This window comes from Cynara cardunculus (genome assembly GCF_001531365.2).
Source record: "Cynara cardunculus var. scolymus isolate 2C chromosome LG 12, CcrdV1, whole genome shotgun sequence".
Lineage (NCBI taxonomy): Eukaryota > Viridiplantae > Streptophyta > Magnoliopsida > Asterales > Asteraceae > Cynara > Cynara cardunculus.
In genome coordinates this window covers 9,679,523-9,696,648 of record NC_037539.1, presented here as the reverse complement: position 1 = coordinate 9,696,648, position 17,126 = coordinate 9,679,523, and the positions used below count along the sequence as shown (strand labels likewise).

Below are 17,126 nucleotides of genomic sequence, written 5' to 3'. Positions count from 1 at the left end.
ATGTTAAAATGCAAGGCCTCTTCTTTTCCTTTCATTTATCTGGGACTTCCCGTTGGTGGTAACATGAAGAAAAAAGCTTCTTGGTCAGTTGTGGAAAACAAATTTCTTAAAAATCTGTCAAACTGGAAGTCAAAATGCCTCTCCATAGGCGGAAGATTTACACTAATTCAGTCGGTACTATCTTCCCTTCCGCTGTTCTACTTCTCTCTCTTCAAAGCGCCCAAGTCAGTTATCAACAACTTGGAATCTATAAGGAGAAGATTTTTTTGGGGACATAAGGAGGAGGAAAAAAAAATGCATTGGGTCGCTTGGGAGAAAATTTTGTGCTCAAAGTCAAAAGGTGGTTTGGGAGTTGTYTGTTTAAAAATAAAAAATGACGCTTTGTTAGCAAAATGGGTCTGGAGGTTCCTTTCTAGTTCAAATGCCATATGGAAGGATGTAATTTCAKAATTTTATGGYGAGGGTGGTGGTCTCTTTTCTAATAGGCCTTTGGCTGGAAATAGTGTTTGGGCTTCTATTGTCAACACTTGCAGAAATGTGACAGTGGAAAGTCAGAATGTCATTCACTCGTTTACGAAACAGATTGCTAAAGAGTCTAACTCTCTCTTTTGGAAAGACGCAAGCATAGGTCAAGGGTCAAAGCTGAAAGATACATTCCCTAGACTTTATGCTTTAGAAAGGGATAAAAACGCTGTATTCAAAGATAGATGGACCTTTGCTAATGGTTCTTGGTCTGGTACTTGGAACTGGAACACAACGGTTAGAGGAAGAAGCTTAGATGATCTTCTAGCCTTAAAAAGGCAACTCTCTCAAACGCATTTTAATACTTCGGGCGAGGATGTGTGGTCTTGGAATTGGCACAAAAAAGGGATTTTCACGGTAAAACACATGTCTAAGTTAATCCAAGAGCTAGCTGATTCGAATGGTGAAAGCAACGATCCTTGTCTTTGGAGTCCCTTAATTCCGAAGAAGGTAAACATTTTCATTTGGCGTTTTCTWAAAGAGGCTATTCCCGTAAGATTTAATCTTTCTAAGAGAGGGATTCAGKTACAGTCTTTAAAGTGCATCCTGTGTGAAAAAGGTRTCGAAACAATGGATCACTGTTTCTTTTCTTGTTCGGTGGCAAGCATTCTTTGGAGGAAAATTTGGGCTTGGTGGGATMTTAAAGCTCCTCGACTTTCATCGGTGGCTGATTTTAAAATGCTGATCAAACAAGTAGGATCTCTTCGCAAGGTCGGTATAATATTTTTATCAGTATGCGCTGTGGCTCTTTGGCATCTTTGGAAATGGCGAAACGAAATTCTTTATGCTGAGGATGAGGTAAAAACCAAGAAAAAAGGTGAAGATCCTTTCCCTTGTGTTCAAAATTTCTCGAAGCTTTRGATGGGAAACAGAAATCGTAAATTTCATCTTAATTGGGAAGTTTGGTCTTCCTCTCCCTATTTTATTTAGTCTCTTTGTTTTTGTCTTCCCGCCTGTTTGGGATAGGTTTTCTTTTTTACTTTGGTTTTGTAAGGGGATGTCTTGGTTCCGTCTTTTTGCCCCTCGCATTTTTGGTTGCGTTGTATTTTCTTGTATCTAGCTTCTTGCTAGATTTGTTTTCGTTTTAATATAGTGGTTGGCTTGGTGAGGGTGATGGCCTTGCCGTAGCTCTCTTCCTTGTCCTTCCTTTTGCCTTTCAAAAAAAAAAGGGTCTCATTTAACCATTCAGCGCCCTAATTTCATTGTAAACAATTACCAGACAATTATATTTCATTTTGCGCTATACCATGAGAGTCTCTTAATCATTCTGACCACTTAATCATTCTACACTAAATCATTCAGTAACTGTCAAACAGCCCCTTAGAACATTTAGGACTCCTTATGAGAACAACAATAATCAAGTATGATAAAAAGTCGGAAGGGGTCCGAACATTATATATTTAAAACTTGATATTTATATGTCTTAACGGTTTTTGACGGTTACAAATTATATACAGTTCAAATGAACTCATTTGCCACTGAAAGATCCTCAAAACTTGTCAGCGATCTTTATAAAGAATTGTAGGATCAATAGCTGCAAAGACTGCAGTAAAAAACGAGGAACATAGTATTGGAAAGTTTGCAGTAAGAATGTGGAAAGGAACCAAAAATGGAACGGGGCAACGATGAAGATACTGATTATATGGGTCCGATCGTCGTTAAACGTAATCTCCTATGGCTATTGAAACCAGATCATTCTTTAATAAATAGAACGAGTTATCAAAACCTTTCTAAAATGGTATATAATCGTCGTTCTATCTGATTGGGGATTAAAAAGCTGAAACTCACGTCTTATCATGACTGAAGCTGCATTGTAAGTTACGGTGAGAAGCCCTTCTAACATATTTTTCATTTAGAATCTAATTAAATATTTTAATAAAAATATATAAATTGAAAATGTTGGTGTATTTGTTTATGAACTAATTATATGCTTAAGAAAATATTCATTTGTTAAAACGATGAAGATCACCTCGTTACACGGCTCGGGCATTTGAGACTCCTCTCGAAACGTCATCGGTTCGAGTTCATCCAAAGTCATTTAGGTTTATTTTGCTTCTCTGAGACCTTATGAAATTAGTTAAGGTGCGTGCAAGACCATCCATACACCACGTTTAAAAAATTCACATTGGATTTTATTTACATTATCGGCATTTATACAAATCGGTTAAACACTCTTGATTTCAATTTCGATATTCTTTTTGGATTAGATTTATACAAAATATTGTGTTTTCAAAAATTAATTTCAAACCCCCATTAAAATCATATTTGATTTTCGAACATTCCATTAAGCAAATTTTATTTTTTAACTTGTGTATTGAAATCCTAAAAAAAATGTTTGATAATACTTTAAAGAGCGTACAATAACCACAAGGATGGTATTTGATTAGTTTGAGCTTGGACTCCAAAGGTCAAAAGTGTCTGAAAGTCTCAAGTTCAAATCCGTTGAGAAATAAACATCTTCTTGTGGCCACAGAGGTTCAAATGCGATAACTCCGAGTTATCCGCAAAGCAGGTAGTCATTTTGGGATTAGTCAGCTCGCATAGCAAATTGAATATCCATGCTAATAAGAAAAATGATACAATGATGTAAAACGTTATCATGTTTAAAAAATATGTGGGTTTTGTTGCATTTTATCATAAAATAAATTGTTTTTAATATGAAGTTAGAATATTTGGGATAACCAATTTCAACTTTAACGTTAACCTTTAAAATACGACACAATGTAAAGTTTGAGTGTCTACAAAAATGACCATGCAAACTTTTGGATTGACCCGGATAAAATGTAAAGTTATCTTCTTAAATTTGGTGAATTGGTTTATATGTTCAAAGAATTGAACCGGTTATTCATCAAAACAATGTAACCAAATACAGTAAGGGTTTGTTTATCCGAATACTTACCCAGTAAGTGCTTACTTATAGGAGTCAACACTATAATTTATTTTGATGCGTAAGATCTTTGTACATCAAAACGTATCGAATGCAACAATTTACTGGGTAAACGCTTACCTGGGTAAGAGTCGTCATCTTCACTTACCTGGTAAGACTCTTCATCCTTCTCATCGCTCTTACCGATAAGATTCTTGGCCCTTGTCATGTTCATCCGATGAGAAAATTTATCCAGTAAGCACTTACCAAGTAAGCGTTTAGTAAACGACCCCTAAGTTGGGGTTTTTTTAGTGACAAAAATAAATCGAGACTTAGAATGTTTAATGTTGTTATAACGTATAAGAAACTAAACAACTAAACATATTTGCAGAAGAGGTATTACTAAATAGATGCACAATCATTTACAAGTTTAATAACTTGACAAACCAGTTTTCATGTGTTATTTTACATATAAAACAATAAGATTGAAAATGCAGTGTTTATGCAGTATTGTTTCATATGTGAAATGTTTAAGACTGTTTTCTATGTGAGAAACAAAAAAACAATCTTGAATATTTCATATATGAAACAACATTGTATAAACACTGTATTTTCACACACATGAAAACTAGTTTGTAAATTCATACGAAGCTATTGGATTCATAAAAGAATGGTACTCTTATAAAGTAAAAGCTAAAAATCTAATTTTTAGAAGGAATATCCCAAGGCTTTATAAGAAAAGAAAATACATTGGGAATAACAAGGGTTACCAAATCAAAAGGGTCTTTGACCTAGCGGTATCGTAGTCTTTGGCCTCCTAGAATGTCAGATATTCAAACCTCACCAAAAATGAGGAGGATGTATGAGTACAATTCATTTATGGTTAAAGAAACTTTGAACATTTATAGAGCACACAATCCATCAATTCAAACCACACTTCTTGTTCATATCACATCCACTAATTACTTTTAACCTATTTCTAAATTTCTTTACAAAATCAATGGTTTTGGATTGAGCAAAACGGGAAATAATATCATACTCCATGTGTTGATAGTCGCTTTATATAACAAGTCATTTTGATCATAATCATGGGCATGATCGTCACACCTTTATACACTATTCTTGATAACTTTTTTTTTCTAAACTAAGTTCTAAAAGTTCAGTGTCACTCAAGTTTGAGATTCTTATCGGTACTGCGTTCTTACATGTATAAAGTATGGCTGTAGAAAGAAATAGGATGAGACTCAGTGTGCGAAATAAGAGTTTTAGTTGTAAAAAGGAGGTGGCTCTGATCAAAGTTGTTCTTGGTAACCTCACACTGTATAGATGTAGTTATTTTGAAGCTCTTAAAGGACTGATCAGGAAAAAAAAAACTAACGGGTAAGAACACAGTGATTATTGGGGTGACATAAACAACAGTACTATGAAGTCATCCATATAAACATTCATGTTTCATATAGCTGAAATTCAATATGCTTAGCTTCTTAATCTCGTAAGAAGTGGTGGGGAAGATATGCTTACATTGTAAGAAAGACCAATTACGTTGAAGCAAATCTTGAAAACCAGTGTACGAGATATTTGTTGTTTGTATAAAGTGAAACAATAGTGCGTTGGGTGGAGTGGATGGATGGCGGTTGTGACAACGACAATAGTATGGTGGTGGTGGGGTGGGTGGATGAGGGTAGGTGGTGTGGGTGGCGATGTGATGGCGATAGTAGTTGTGTGGTGGTTGTGGCAGCAACAGGGTGAAGGGTGGTTGGGATGGAGTGAGTAGGTGGCGGTTATGGCAACGTGATTGTGGCAATAATGAAGGTCAGTTGTTGTGGTGTGGTGACAGAATAATAATATTAATTAACGATGCTGGTGGTGGCAACAACGAGGATTGTGGCGGAGATGTTGGCAGTAGGAGTGGTGGAGGCGGCAGGGGGTAGTGAGGTTAGGGGTGGTCAGGGTGGCGAGGGATGGTGATATTAAATAAATTAGAAGTTAATGTTATTTCTGTCTTTTGAAAACCAAATTATAAAATCTGTTACATTTGCCACAAAGTGTAATTCAACCCTTCGCTTATGCCAAGGGATGATGAAATCCCTCAACCGTGGAATTCAACAGAAGATAACCAATTCATTATGTGAACCAAACATCATCACAGAATTTGGTTAAAGAAATTTGTCATTCCAATTCCATCAAATTTCGCGAACCAAACAGACCTATAGGGGTTGTTTGGTTTGTGGAATTCAACGAAATTTGATGGAATTGAAATGACAATTTCCTTTGACCAAATTCCTTAATGATGTTTGGTTTGCGGAATGAATTGATTGGATTCCATCGAATTCCACGGGTTAAGGGATTTGATCGTTCCTTAACATATGTGAAGGATTTGAATTCCATTTCATGGCAAATGTAAAATAATTTATATTTTTGTTTTAGAATGACAAAAATAACCTTTGCATCTAATTTAACCACACCCTTCCCTGCCTTGCCTCGCCCGCCAGCAACATATCTGCCACCACCAGCCACTGTTGTCGCAATCATCACCACCATCAATTAATATCATTATTCCAGCCACTGTCGTCACCCCACCCACCCACCCACCCACCTCCCCATCCCTATCCCTATCATCACCACCAAGCCCCAAATTTTTTCCTTCATAGTTGCCACCCACCCCACTTACCTACCCCTACTGCCACAACACCACTATTGTCGTCGTTACAACTATCATCCCCATCCCACCACCCCCCAATAGATGCATATTTCTACTCTTTTGAGATATTCTATTCAAATTTCTAACAACCAAATGCATGGTCAAATTACATTCCAATTCATTCAAAGTCATATTCCTTTGATGGATTCAAATTCCACCAAATTTCATTCTGTGAACCAAACGCCCCCTTAGAGTTTGTGCAAAAAGGATTTGTAACCACTAACCCCGAGTTGACCCACATTGCACAAATACACTTCTAGCATGTGTATATATATATAGAGGCATGTTCAATTGAAAACCTTAGTTCCATTATGAACCAGGGAACAAAGGAGATATCAATTCATCATGAATCATGAATGATGTACTATTCATCATGAATAATATATCATTCATCTTAAATAGTTAACGAATGTTCATTATTCATAAAGAATGTAGATAACCAGAGACACTTGTCGCACTCTTCTTTATCCCTTGTTGACATCAGAAAAATCCACAATTCAACTTTCCTCTACAGATATACACCAACCAGATACACTTCTAATATATATATATATATATATGTGTATTTTTATTCAACCATATATTAAATATTTGAACACGAGTTTTTGAAATAAAGATAGATACATGTGCATTTAACCTAATTGTTGGAATGCTTTTGTTTTTCATTGAAGCCTAATTAGGGCAAATCTTGAGTTACAAAATTAAAGAATGAGAGTGGTCATGAGAGGGGTTGGGACAAACAAAGACAACAACATTAATTAAACCCAAATATTAATTCACATTTATTAATATCCAACAAAATTAATCAACGAGTTTAATGCTTCAAAAATTGCATAATCATCATTACAAAAATGCATTTCCTAATTAATCATACTTGACAAAAATAATTTTTTATTCTAAATGCACCCATGAGTTAGGGCTACTATTGAGACAAATGCAACAAATAAACTCACACACCCTCCTCATCTTTGATGAGGTTTGAACCCCTGACCTTCTAAGAAGACAAGGACTACGATACCGCTAGACCAAAGACCTTTAATAAAGTTTGATGTTGATGTCTTCATAGTTACACAAGAATGGTGGTTGTAGGGTGAAATATCGTCCGCCTTCGACACCTTATAGTAAGGAACGTCATGAGGATGCAACACTTTGGTCATGTACACCACGGAAGTGTGGTGGTTGCTAATTTGGTCTGTACAAATCGGTTTTTTTTGTGGTTATGATAGTTGTATGATTTTTTTTGTCTTCAGTACACTTTAGAGAATTTTTATAGTTGTAGATGAGAATTAGTTGGTTTGATGGTATTAGGGCAACTACAGGTCTCTTGTATGTTATCAGACTGTACAAAAGATCTATAGTTGCCCTAATAGATAGGATTATTCACTAAGTCTACTCGAGAAACGGTATCTCGTAAACATTCATACTTATTACTCAATTGTTAACATCATCGACTTCACATATCCGTTTTAAAATTCTTTATATATAATCAACATTGTCAATTTCATGTTTTATTTTACTATACTTCTGCTCGTCATTTGTTCTCATTACGTCGAGTTGTCAACGATATTCTAATTTCAATACATAAAAATCCCGATTATACAGAAAGAAAAAAAAACTTTCGTTATGTTATTCAATAGTTTTAAAAAAGGAATAAATGTATTTTTTTTAAACGAAAAAACGTACGATTTCGAAAGAATAAAATAAATAATACATAAATAAATCATGTCATGCACGTTTGTAGATTCTCATTTATAGAGTGAATGAAACAAACCTTATGATATTACTTGAATAAATGACTTGAAATAATATGAATATAAGCAAGCAATATAGCATGGTGGGATCATAGGCATATGACTTAAAGATAATATAAAAACAAATTAATTTTTATTTTAATTATATTTTCTTGTCATTTACCATGTTTTTTTATTATATAAAAAAACAATTATTGAACCATAAGAGTGGTGCCTGATTGGTTTGAACTTGGCTCCAAAGATCAAAAGTATCAGGAAGTCTCAGATTCAAATCCAAGTAGGAATAAAAATCCTCCTGTGGCGACGGAGGTTCAAATGCGGTGGGCCATCTACAAAGCAGGTGGTCACCATGAGATTAGTCGGCTCGTATAGCGGGTTGAATATCCAGGTTAATCAAAAAAAAATTATTGGATTTACGTCAAGAGTTGTTATGTTCAAATGAGAATAATGTCAAAATAATAGAAAACGAGAACGACCAGATGATATATGATTTTACATTGAAATCGCATGTGATTACGATACATTTTGATGTGACCTAGATCGTTGGTCAAGTCGGCTGCCCACCCTTGTCGTGTTCCAAAACTGAATATGATTACAGTGTAAAATCATATGTAATTTGACTGTTCTCGTATCATTATATTTTCATTGTACTGTAGTTTAAACCTTTAAGGTCGATAACTTTCAACTTTATGTTTATTTCCCATTTGAAAATAAGGCCTATGAAATAGAATTATGCAAACCTTATACTCATCTGGAAAAAAAGAAACTGTTTTCGAAAAGATTCCTTACATTATTAAAGCATCCGATAATTGAATATCGAGATTTGTAACTCTCCAAGATAATGGTAATAAAACCACCTTATTTGTTAAGATCCTTGTTGTTTATTGATGTTTAAGGTGTCGTTTACACGATGCAAATGATTAGAAGCAAGACGTCTCTACGCACAAGCCTCCAGCAAACAATTTTGAGAGCAGACTACATTGGTATATACGTATTTTACAGTACTATATGAAAAATACTTATTTACACTTTTCATCTTTAATGAGGTTTGAAGCCCTAATCTTCTAGAAGGTTACGCTCTACGGGTAAACTATCACTAGACCAATGATTCTTTGGTCACGTATAAGGAATCCATGATACGTAATTCCACAACTGGTAGAGATAAGTTGGAGGGATATAAAGTATCTTTTACCAACCGCATATCGTCAAAAGTCATCATCCGCACTTACCTTATCGACTTACATGCTCGGCCATCAAAACAGATTCTTCGTAAACGTCTCTTACTCGGTAAGCATTAACCGGGCATGAGTCTTCCCCCTCAGTTACCGAGTAAGATTCTCAGTTCTTGTTATGTCTCTTACCAAGTAAGATTCTCGGTTCTTGTCATGTTCATCCAATAAAATTAGTAACATTTTACCTAAGAAGTGTTTGATAAACACCTCTAAATGATAAAAGCCTCCTAAACTATTAAGTACTTATGCATGATGTTTTGGACACGTGTTTGAATCTTAAACCTTTTATAAATTGTTTATAGTTGTGAGGGATGTTAGGTAAATATGATTAGTTAGGGGGAAAGAACAAATTGTAGAGTTTGAACATGGCTTAAAGGGCTGAACAAGTAAGCAACCAAAACATGGCTTGTTTTGGCACCATAAGCTCGTGTGCGCGCCACTATGGCACCTTACGACGCACACTACAGCATAATTGGTAATCGAGGACGTCCACAACTGTCTTAATAGAGTACTTAATGATACTTTTAAGTCCACATGACTAATAACCATACATCTCGGTCCAGTTCAGAGGAAAACTGCAGAATAATGAAAAATTTCATATGTAAGACATGCACATGTACATACAAGTAATTACACACGTGCATAGATCTAAGGAACATATTCAATGACTTGTATATACATGTGCATACCATACAGATAAATGGTTATCATGATGCTTCTTAACACTCACACTCTCTCTCTCACGTACTCTCTTTCTATACATATATAACGATAAGTTGTTATAACAAAACTGGACAACCTAACAAATTAAATGAACCCAGGCTTAAAATCTCTTATATTCGAAGGAAAAAGCGCCTTCGGAGCACTTTTAAATGAACAATGGCCTATCTATGCCTGAAATCAACGACCAAAAGCTCAATGTATCAAATAATAATCGTTTTAATACGTATGATGCCGATTTATGTCGCATTGGCCTACTTATATGCACTTTATCATAAAAAATATGTGAATTTTATTAGACATAGCTTTTTTGGCTAAAATGAAGAAACACCATCAGCTTATCACAGAACTTCTTGGAATGGCAAGCCAAGATGGGTGCTTTTTGGAGTAGCACACACTTCATCACTATATATACATGGCCAACACTAATTTCAGAAAACCCATCTTCGAATCACGTTGTGTTTTTGGAAACTAGCACCATGAGACTTTGTACCAAATGGATCCAGCCATTCTCACCCACGGCTAACCCGCCGTTGGAGCCGGCATGTCGGTGGCGTTGTGCCGTTTCAATGAAGACGGCTCAGCAAACTCGTGGAACTCGGGCTTCGAGTAAATGGGAAAGATTGGTTATTGATTCGGGAGAGGGTTGTCAGCCACGGTCGTTAAGTCAGCTCGATAAACGATGGATGGAGTATCACGGGTCGAAGAACTGGGAAGGCTTATTGGATCCGCTTGACGATGGTTTACGTGGTGAGATTATTCGGTACGGGAGCTTTGTTGAGGCGGCATACCAATGCTTCGACTCTGACCCTTCGTCACCGAGTTACGGTACATGTCGGTATACGAAAAACTCGAGTTTGGAACGAGCCGGTGTCCATGGAAGCGGGTACCGTGTGACGAAAAACTTACACGCCACGTCATCGATTCCAATGCCACATTGGACGGGTCAAATCGGGGTGCGGTCCAGTTGGATCGGATTCGTGGCGGTCTGCGAGGACCAGAATGAGATTTCTAGACTCGGCAGACGAGACGTAGTGATCTCATTGCGTGGGACCGGAACTTGTTTAGAGTGGCTCGAGAATCTACGAGCCACTCTAACTCGTTGCCCGTTCGGCAATGAGAACAACATGAAAGGACAAAATGACGAACCGATGGTGGAAAGCGGAGTTTTAAGTCTCTATACCTCAAGCACGTCGGTATGCCCAAGCTTACAACAATCAATAGCGGACGAAATTTTAAGAATAGTTCAAAAGTACAGCAATGAGCCACTAAGTGTCACCATCACCGGCCATTCTTTAGGAGCTTCGTTAGCTATTCTAGCCGCCTACGATATTAAAACTACCATCAAACACGCTTTACATCTCTCAGTTATCTCGTTCGGTGGGCCCAGGGTTGGCAACCGGAGTTTCCGACACAACCTAGAACTACAAGGAACAAAGATTCTACGTATAGTGAATTCAGATGACCTAATAACGAAAGTACCTGGTTTTTTCGTCGAGGACCATGATGACATGGCGCAAGAACAGAAAGCTCGTGGGCCCCATCTACATCGTTGGATACGGAAACATGTCAACGACAACCAATGGGTGTATGCTAACATAGGACACGAGCTACGACTCAGTAGTCGAGCCTCGTTACAGTTAAATAGTATCAACGTGGCCACATGCCATGATTTAAAGACATATCTACATCTAGTAAATGGATTTGTGAGCTCAACTTGTCCATTTAGGGCAAGTGCAAGAATGATGCTCAATAAAGCTACTGCTATTCCACCCACACAATAACTTTAATTTTTCTTTTCGAAATTAAAATTGGGATTACAACATTGACCTTGCATATGTTCTACTCACTTTAGGTGCTGATTTTTATGTATGGAGTTAGGAGTCGTTAATGTATAAATTTTAATTAACAATCAATTAACTCATTGATTTAATCGACCGCTATTACATATCGCTCCAATATGTTAGACAAATAATCAAACATAAGGCTACCCATGGTCGTTCATAACGGCATTCATGGTGCGTTTGGTACGCAGAGGGGACTTGATGAGACAAGCAAGAGTGAGGTAGGTGTGAAAAAATTGTGGAAGATTTTAAGATATTAATTTAACATGAGTAATTTATTAATTTACCAATCTTGTCATATCTTCCTAATTTATGTTCCACCTATTTGATGGACGGCAAAACGCATTCTTGTCCCACTCAGGGCAGTCTAATGTCGCGCCAAATGTGAGATAAGTTTTTGTACTGCCATATTATGTTGTGTCTCGCATACCAAATCCACCTTCACACTTCACAGTGTGTTCTCGAGGCCTTTTTTACGAAGGTAAGGGAGGGAAAGAAAAGGAAAGGAGGGTGGAAAGAAAAAAATCTTGTGTTCTTGAGTTTTTCAGGAGGGAAAGGAAACAAAGGTTGATTTTCCTCCCAAATATAGGAGTAAAAGGATGGAAACAAGAGACATAATAACGAGAAATATTTATAAAATTATACATCTACCCATCAATTACAATCCACAGGGAAATAAATACGGATTATTTGTAAAATTGACATAATTCCTTTCCTTTTTCTCCTGCTCAAGAACGAACTTTTATTTTCCTTCTCTTCGCTCTCAATAACATAAAATTAAAAAAGTTCTTTCTTTTCTTTTCTTCTTAAACTCGAGAACACACCGTCAAAAATCACGAAACTAAAACCTTCAAATGTTCAAGATCTTAAAGTTTGGCCCAAACCAAGAACATGCATGTCGGTAATTCAAGAAAAGCTTTAATTTACATTAACCCAAACAATTGAGATTTTATTAGTATGGTGATATGCATATCAATAGGACAAAACGAATTTCAAGAACAAAAACTAATATCTACCTCAAATAATCGACGTTTAGGTTTTCTTCGGAAGACAGAGGGTGGAAGGCTACCCTTTATATCATCACTGCCTTTTACCGGTCATACCTGCAACCACCTGCAATAATTTGTCAACTATCGATTAAATTGAAGTTAAAGAAGAAACTGAGTCGTTATAGATTGCACAGATGTGAATAGGGATGCTGTAGGATACACAGTTGATTAATTGTGTGCAGCATGTGTACAACATGATTTGTTTTTCTTTTTTCTTATCCGGGAGGTTTGGCCAATTCTTGTAGTTTTAAGATTCTCAGGATTTCCATTACTTCAATTCAGAGCTGCAATTACTTGGACATCTTATGTGAGTGGTTTGAGGAACACAAAATATTTATATCTCGATCGAGGCGGCCAAATTATTAGAGTTTTCTAACTTCTCCCCACTCTACTCTGTTTAGTCCTTGTTGTCTCCTCTTTTGCTTCTGTTGTATGCCTCATCTGTGTCTTGTTTCTTGTTAGATCTTTCTCAATATTATTTGTAAAATTATTTGACACACACACACATGTTTTTGTATGTATGCATGCATGTGTGTATTACACACACACATATAAATTCATGAGTGTGTTTATGCCACACCGAGATTCTAGTATTTCTGAAAAGGGTCACCTAACCATTCCCATTCTTCCTAGGGGATAATGTACAGCAAAAACAAGCAAACAACTCAACAGGGACACGCTTTATGTAAACATTGTCAACGACATAACCAATATGCATGTAGTACTCACATTGTTTAAATCAGGTTGACGAACTTGCTTGGATGATTCAAATGAGTCCAGCATAGGCTTCACCACGGCAGGAAGGAATAGGCCTGAAATTTCACTATAACAATTAGGTACAGAAAATGCATTTTAAAAAAAGGTACCTAGATGCACTTGAAAAAGGTTGAGCAAAAGTCCCAGAGGAACATCCATGTTCCATGCTAAAACACAGCATTGAAACATGGGATCAACAAAACACGGATATGAATCAGCAGTAATCAGTGTTGCAAAAAAAATATTTTGCAAAAGAGCTAATGGAGATCAAGATACAATGCACAGGCCCATAGCACATGAACAGAGATGCTAGAAAATATGCTCTAGAATCTAGATGATGAGTAAAAACAAGCCTATAATTATAACTGTCCGTTTTTTCCCTTGAGCCCTTGCTTAGTGGTGTTTAATCAGCCACCCAAACAGCAAAGCTTTGATAATATTGCATGCAAAGATAACCGAAGCTCTGAAACAACATTTCATCTTTTTTTTTCTTTTTGTAACTGTGGGTGTTTAGACCAACTTACACCCACTTCAAGCCGGAATGACCTATTTGCTTTACTCTTCAATATTAGAAATTATTTGTATTACTGATTTTGCTCCACATAATTTACGTTAATTTGAAAACAAAGATTTTTTTTATAATACGCTTGCCTTCTTTAGTCATGATTGAAGGGTGTTTTAAGCATTTGACAAGCTGTTGCTTTATTATCAATTGTGTAAAACTAATTGCTGCAATATATAGTCAGAGGTAGTTCCCCTTTACATAATACTAAAATGTCCCTTCTTTCTTCATATAAGCCTTCTCTTCCTACAAGACTTGATTGGAAAAGAATCATTAAAATGTTGAAAGACATGCATGTGCAGAAAGCAAACTAAGAAAATAAGTAAAGTCAGACTGACATTGAACAAATATAATTAAGATACTGAATTCAGATAAACAGTTACAAAACCTGCTGAGTTACATTGATAGGCTTACAATGAAGGCCCTTTTAAAAATGACATCCCCCAACTAGAACATTCAAATTTCGTACAACCGCGGGATGTAAAATACAATGAAGATTTACTTTACTCCCTTTTGGGTGGGTATGAGGGGTGTTGAGATGTAAAGTATAATCAAAGCAAAGCAGAACAAACTCTAAAGATGGCAGTCTCACTTCAAAAAAAAGGTAACGTCGGCCCACAACCAACCGAAAGGAATAGGCAAAAATGCCATCTTATGAAAGAAAAATGCTACTGCCTTTACAATCTAGCTAGATCATCCTTGTATTGAAGCATAACCTCTAACAGACGTGCCTAGTTTACAACATTTACACGGTAAATCAGAAAGTTGATGAGTATTGACTGTAGTCCATAAAGGTTTGGACCTCCAACTCTAAAGTCCAAGTTTAATATTACTCAAATCCATACTTTTGCTTCAATGAATGCCACGCCTTGTGCCTCATGCCTCATCTAAAGGACCTCTCGGTAAAGGTGATGCCCTGAAGTTGTGATTTGTTCCTAGGTTTGAGGGATGCTGCATGAAGGCTGGTAAGGCTCTCCATCACTTACCCATCTATTGCTACCTGCTAATACACCCACTCCATGATGATATTAAGTTTCATAACAGCAACATCCCAGCAATTCGTTGCTTGGTGCAACAGCAGCCCCCACACTATTGCTTCCGAAGAGGTCCCCATAGGCCATAGGAACCATGCTGAAGAAAGAAAGTAGAGGATGGGCAGTCAAATCTCAACGAAAGCACACTTGATTCTATTGAGAATCCTACCCACTCTAATCCTCTCCCCTGTAGTACCAAAATTCAGAGAATGCTACGCCCATTGTACCCCTACACCGTGCACAGGACGCTCAAAAACAACATTCTTCAGGCAGCTTGCTTTCTCCCAGCTTTCTCTAAATATAAACAAGAACCTTTTCAACATAAAACATTTCGAGTGCCTTGATGGCTTGTTTGTATGGTTGGGACCAAGAGGTCCTAAGTTGAAATGTCACACCTGTGCGATACACCATGGGCACAAAATTTTCACCCATTGGTGTGGTCTCACTGTCATCTAAAAAAGAAAAACCTAATAACCTCGGTGTCTAATTCAAATCTGAACGTGCGATGTTCTAATTTCCAAAATCATGCTTGAAATTTACTTTTTAAGGAGGGGGTATTAACCAACAAAACTATATTTCTAAATCATGCTTCCAAATTTTCATAGAACAACAAGTTTACCGGATCAATATCAGACCATAGCATCAACATAATGGAAGATCAATCATGCATCATAATGTATCAGGAGAATTACATCAAATTTAGATTGATTGAGGAAAGCGCGCAAATTAGGGTTCACGAAAAAGAGAAAGAAAGGTACCAACACCACCGATGAGGCATGAAGCAGCAACAATGGGTTCTTGAACAGCGAACATCTTTAGCTTCTCCATCACCGCCATTTCGCTCCCTTCTCGTTGATCTCTCTCTCTCTCTCTCTCTCTCTCTCCCCCCTGCGTGTGTTGGTGGCAGGATAGTTTCTTGTTGGCATCAACCTCAAAAGATCTTCCCTGGTTTTTGGTGGAATTTTTCATAGCATGCAGCATTTTAACTAAACTACATTTTTGGTCCCTGTAGTATTCAAGACTTACGTATTTTGTCCTTATGGTTTGCAAATCCTTACAAATTTGGTCCTTCATACTGACCACAAGTGCCCATCATAGGCTAGTCACACCATATGAGGGCATTTTAGTCTTTTTGTCTTTTCTTGTGTATTTTTTAGAGGTTGTATGGTTAGGAAATGAAAAGTGAGAATGAAAATGAAAATAACTTTTCATTTCTCACGGGTTAACTTGAAATAAATATTTGGTGTTCTGGAGGAATAGATCTATTATATTATATAAAAACAAACAGTTTTTTTTATTATCATTCTTATTGATTACTGTTTAATACCTCTAACCAAACATTCTTTTAAATATAAAAGTATGTAATATATATGTACAAGCATTAAAGAAAAAAGACCACTATCCCCCTCTTTTTTTCAATCAACTTCCTTCGGTAGAACTTCTCGATCACCATCTCCGTAACTGCTAATCTCTGGTGGGACCCAATTCCACCTCTCACTTTCACTCTTTACGGGGAAGGCGGTTAGGGTTTTGAATTTCATCGGTGAGTCTCGGTTCATTGTTCCTAACCGAAAGTTTTTTTTTTAGTTTGATTTTGGTGTTCTTGTTAAATAATTGGTTTTCCTCGTTCTTGTATTTTGACTTGTTTGTTCGTGATGCTATGTGGTTGGTTAATTGAAATTTATCGTATCAACTGTATTAAAACAACCTAAATAAGGATTTGTAACCAAGACCGCCATTAATGAAGCTTGAGTCTTATATTTCACATATTTGACTTTTCTTAACGAAACTAGTTCCTATTACAAATTCCACTGCAGGCTTAACTACAAAAATCAAAGTTTAAATAGACATTACTTGAAATTTTGATAATTGACTAAAGAAAACCTATAACTTGATTGATGAATCCATTAGGGTGCGTTTGGTACGTTGGACAGGGTGGGACAGGACAGGACAGAACACAATTGTCCTATGTTTGGTGTGGTTTTATGTGGGACTAACTAGAACAAACTAGAACAAGGGTGGGACAAGGTTGTCCACCCTTTACCCATGGAACTAAGTAGAACAAGAAACTTTTTACCACTTTACCCTC

At 36.7% G+C, this 17,126-nt stretch overlaps 2 protein-coding genes across 2 annotated transcripts; one reads left to right on the top strand and one right to left on the bottom strand.

The window, feature by feature from the left end:
- Positions 1 to 10,271: 10,271 nt before the first annotated feature.
- Positions 10,272 to 11,576, top strand: LOC112522402 (phospholipase A(1) DAD1, chloroplastic-like). Its single transcript, XM_025131499.1, has one exon. It carries the CDS (start codon positions 10,272 to 10,274, stop codon positions 11,574 to 11,576), a length of 1,305 nt encoding a protein of 434 aa, XP_024987267.1.
- Positions 11,577 to 12,704: 1,128 nt separating this feature from the next.
- On the bottom strand, positions 12,705 to 15,874 carry LOC112522378. The gene is made up of 3 exons (XM_025131468.1): positions 15,796 to 15,874; positions 13,415 to 13,497; positions 12,705 to 12,749 (listed from the first exon to the last, which is right to left on the bottom strand). The coding sequence occupies exons 1-3, from the start codon at positions 15,872 to 15,874 to the stop codon at positions 12,717 to 12,719; spliced, it is 195 nt and encodes a 64-aa protein (XP_024987236.1). The 3' UTR covers positions 12,705 to 12,716.
- Positions 15,875 to 17,126: the final 1,252 nt, after the last annotated feature.

Bases quoted from the DNA above. Each gene is read 5' to 3' on its own strand.
- LOC112522402 (XM_025131499.1), top strand. From the start codon at position 10,272: ATGAGACTTTGTACCAAATGGATCCAGCCATTCTCACCCACGGCTAAC.
- LOC112522378 (XM_025131468.1), bottom strand. From the start codon at position 15,874: ATGGCGGTGATGGAGAAGCTAAAGATGTTCGCTGTTCAAGAACCCATT. The intron at 13,498-15,795 runs GTACCTTTCTTT...GTGAAATTTCAG, and splicing joins ATGCCTCATCGGTGGTGTTG to GCCTATTCCTTCCTGCCGTG. The intron at 12,750-13,414 runs GTGAGTACTACA...AAATTATTGCAG, and splicing joins GTCAACCTGATTTAAACAAT to GTGGTTGCAGGTATGACCGG.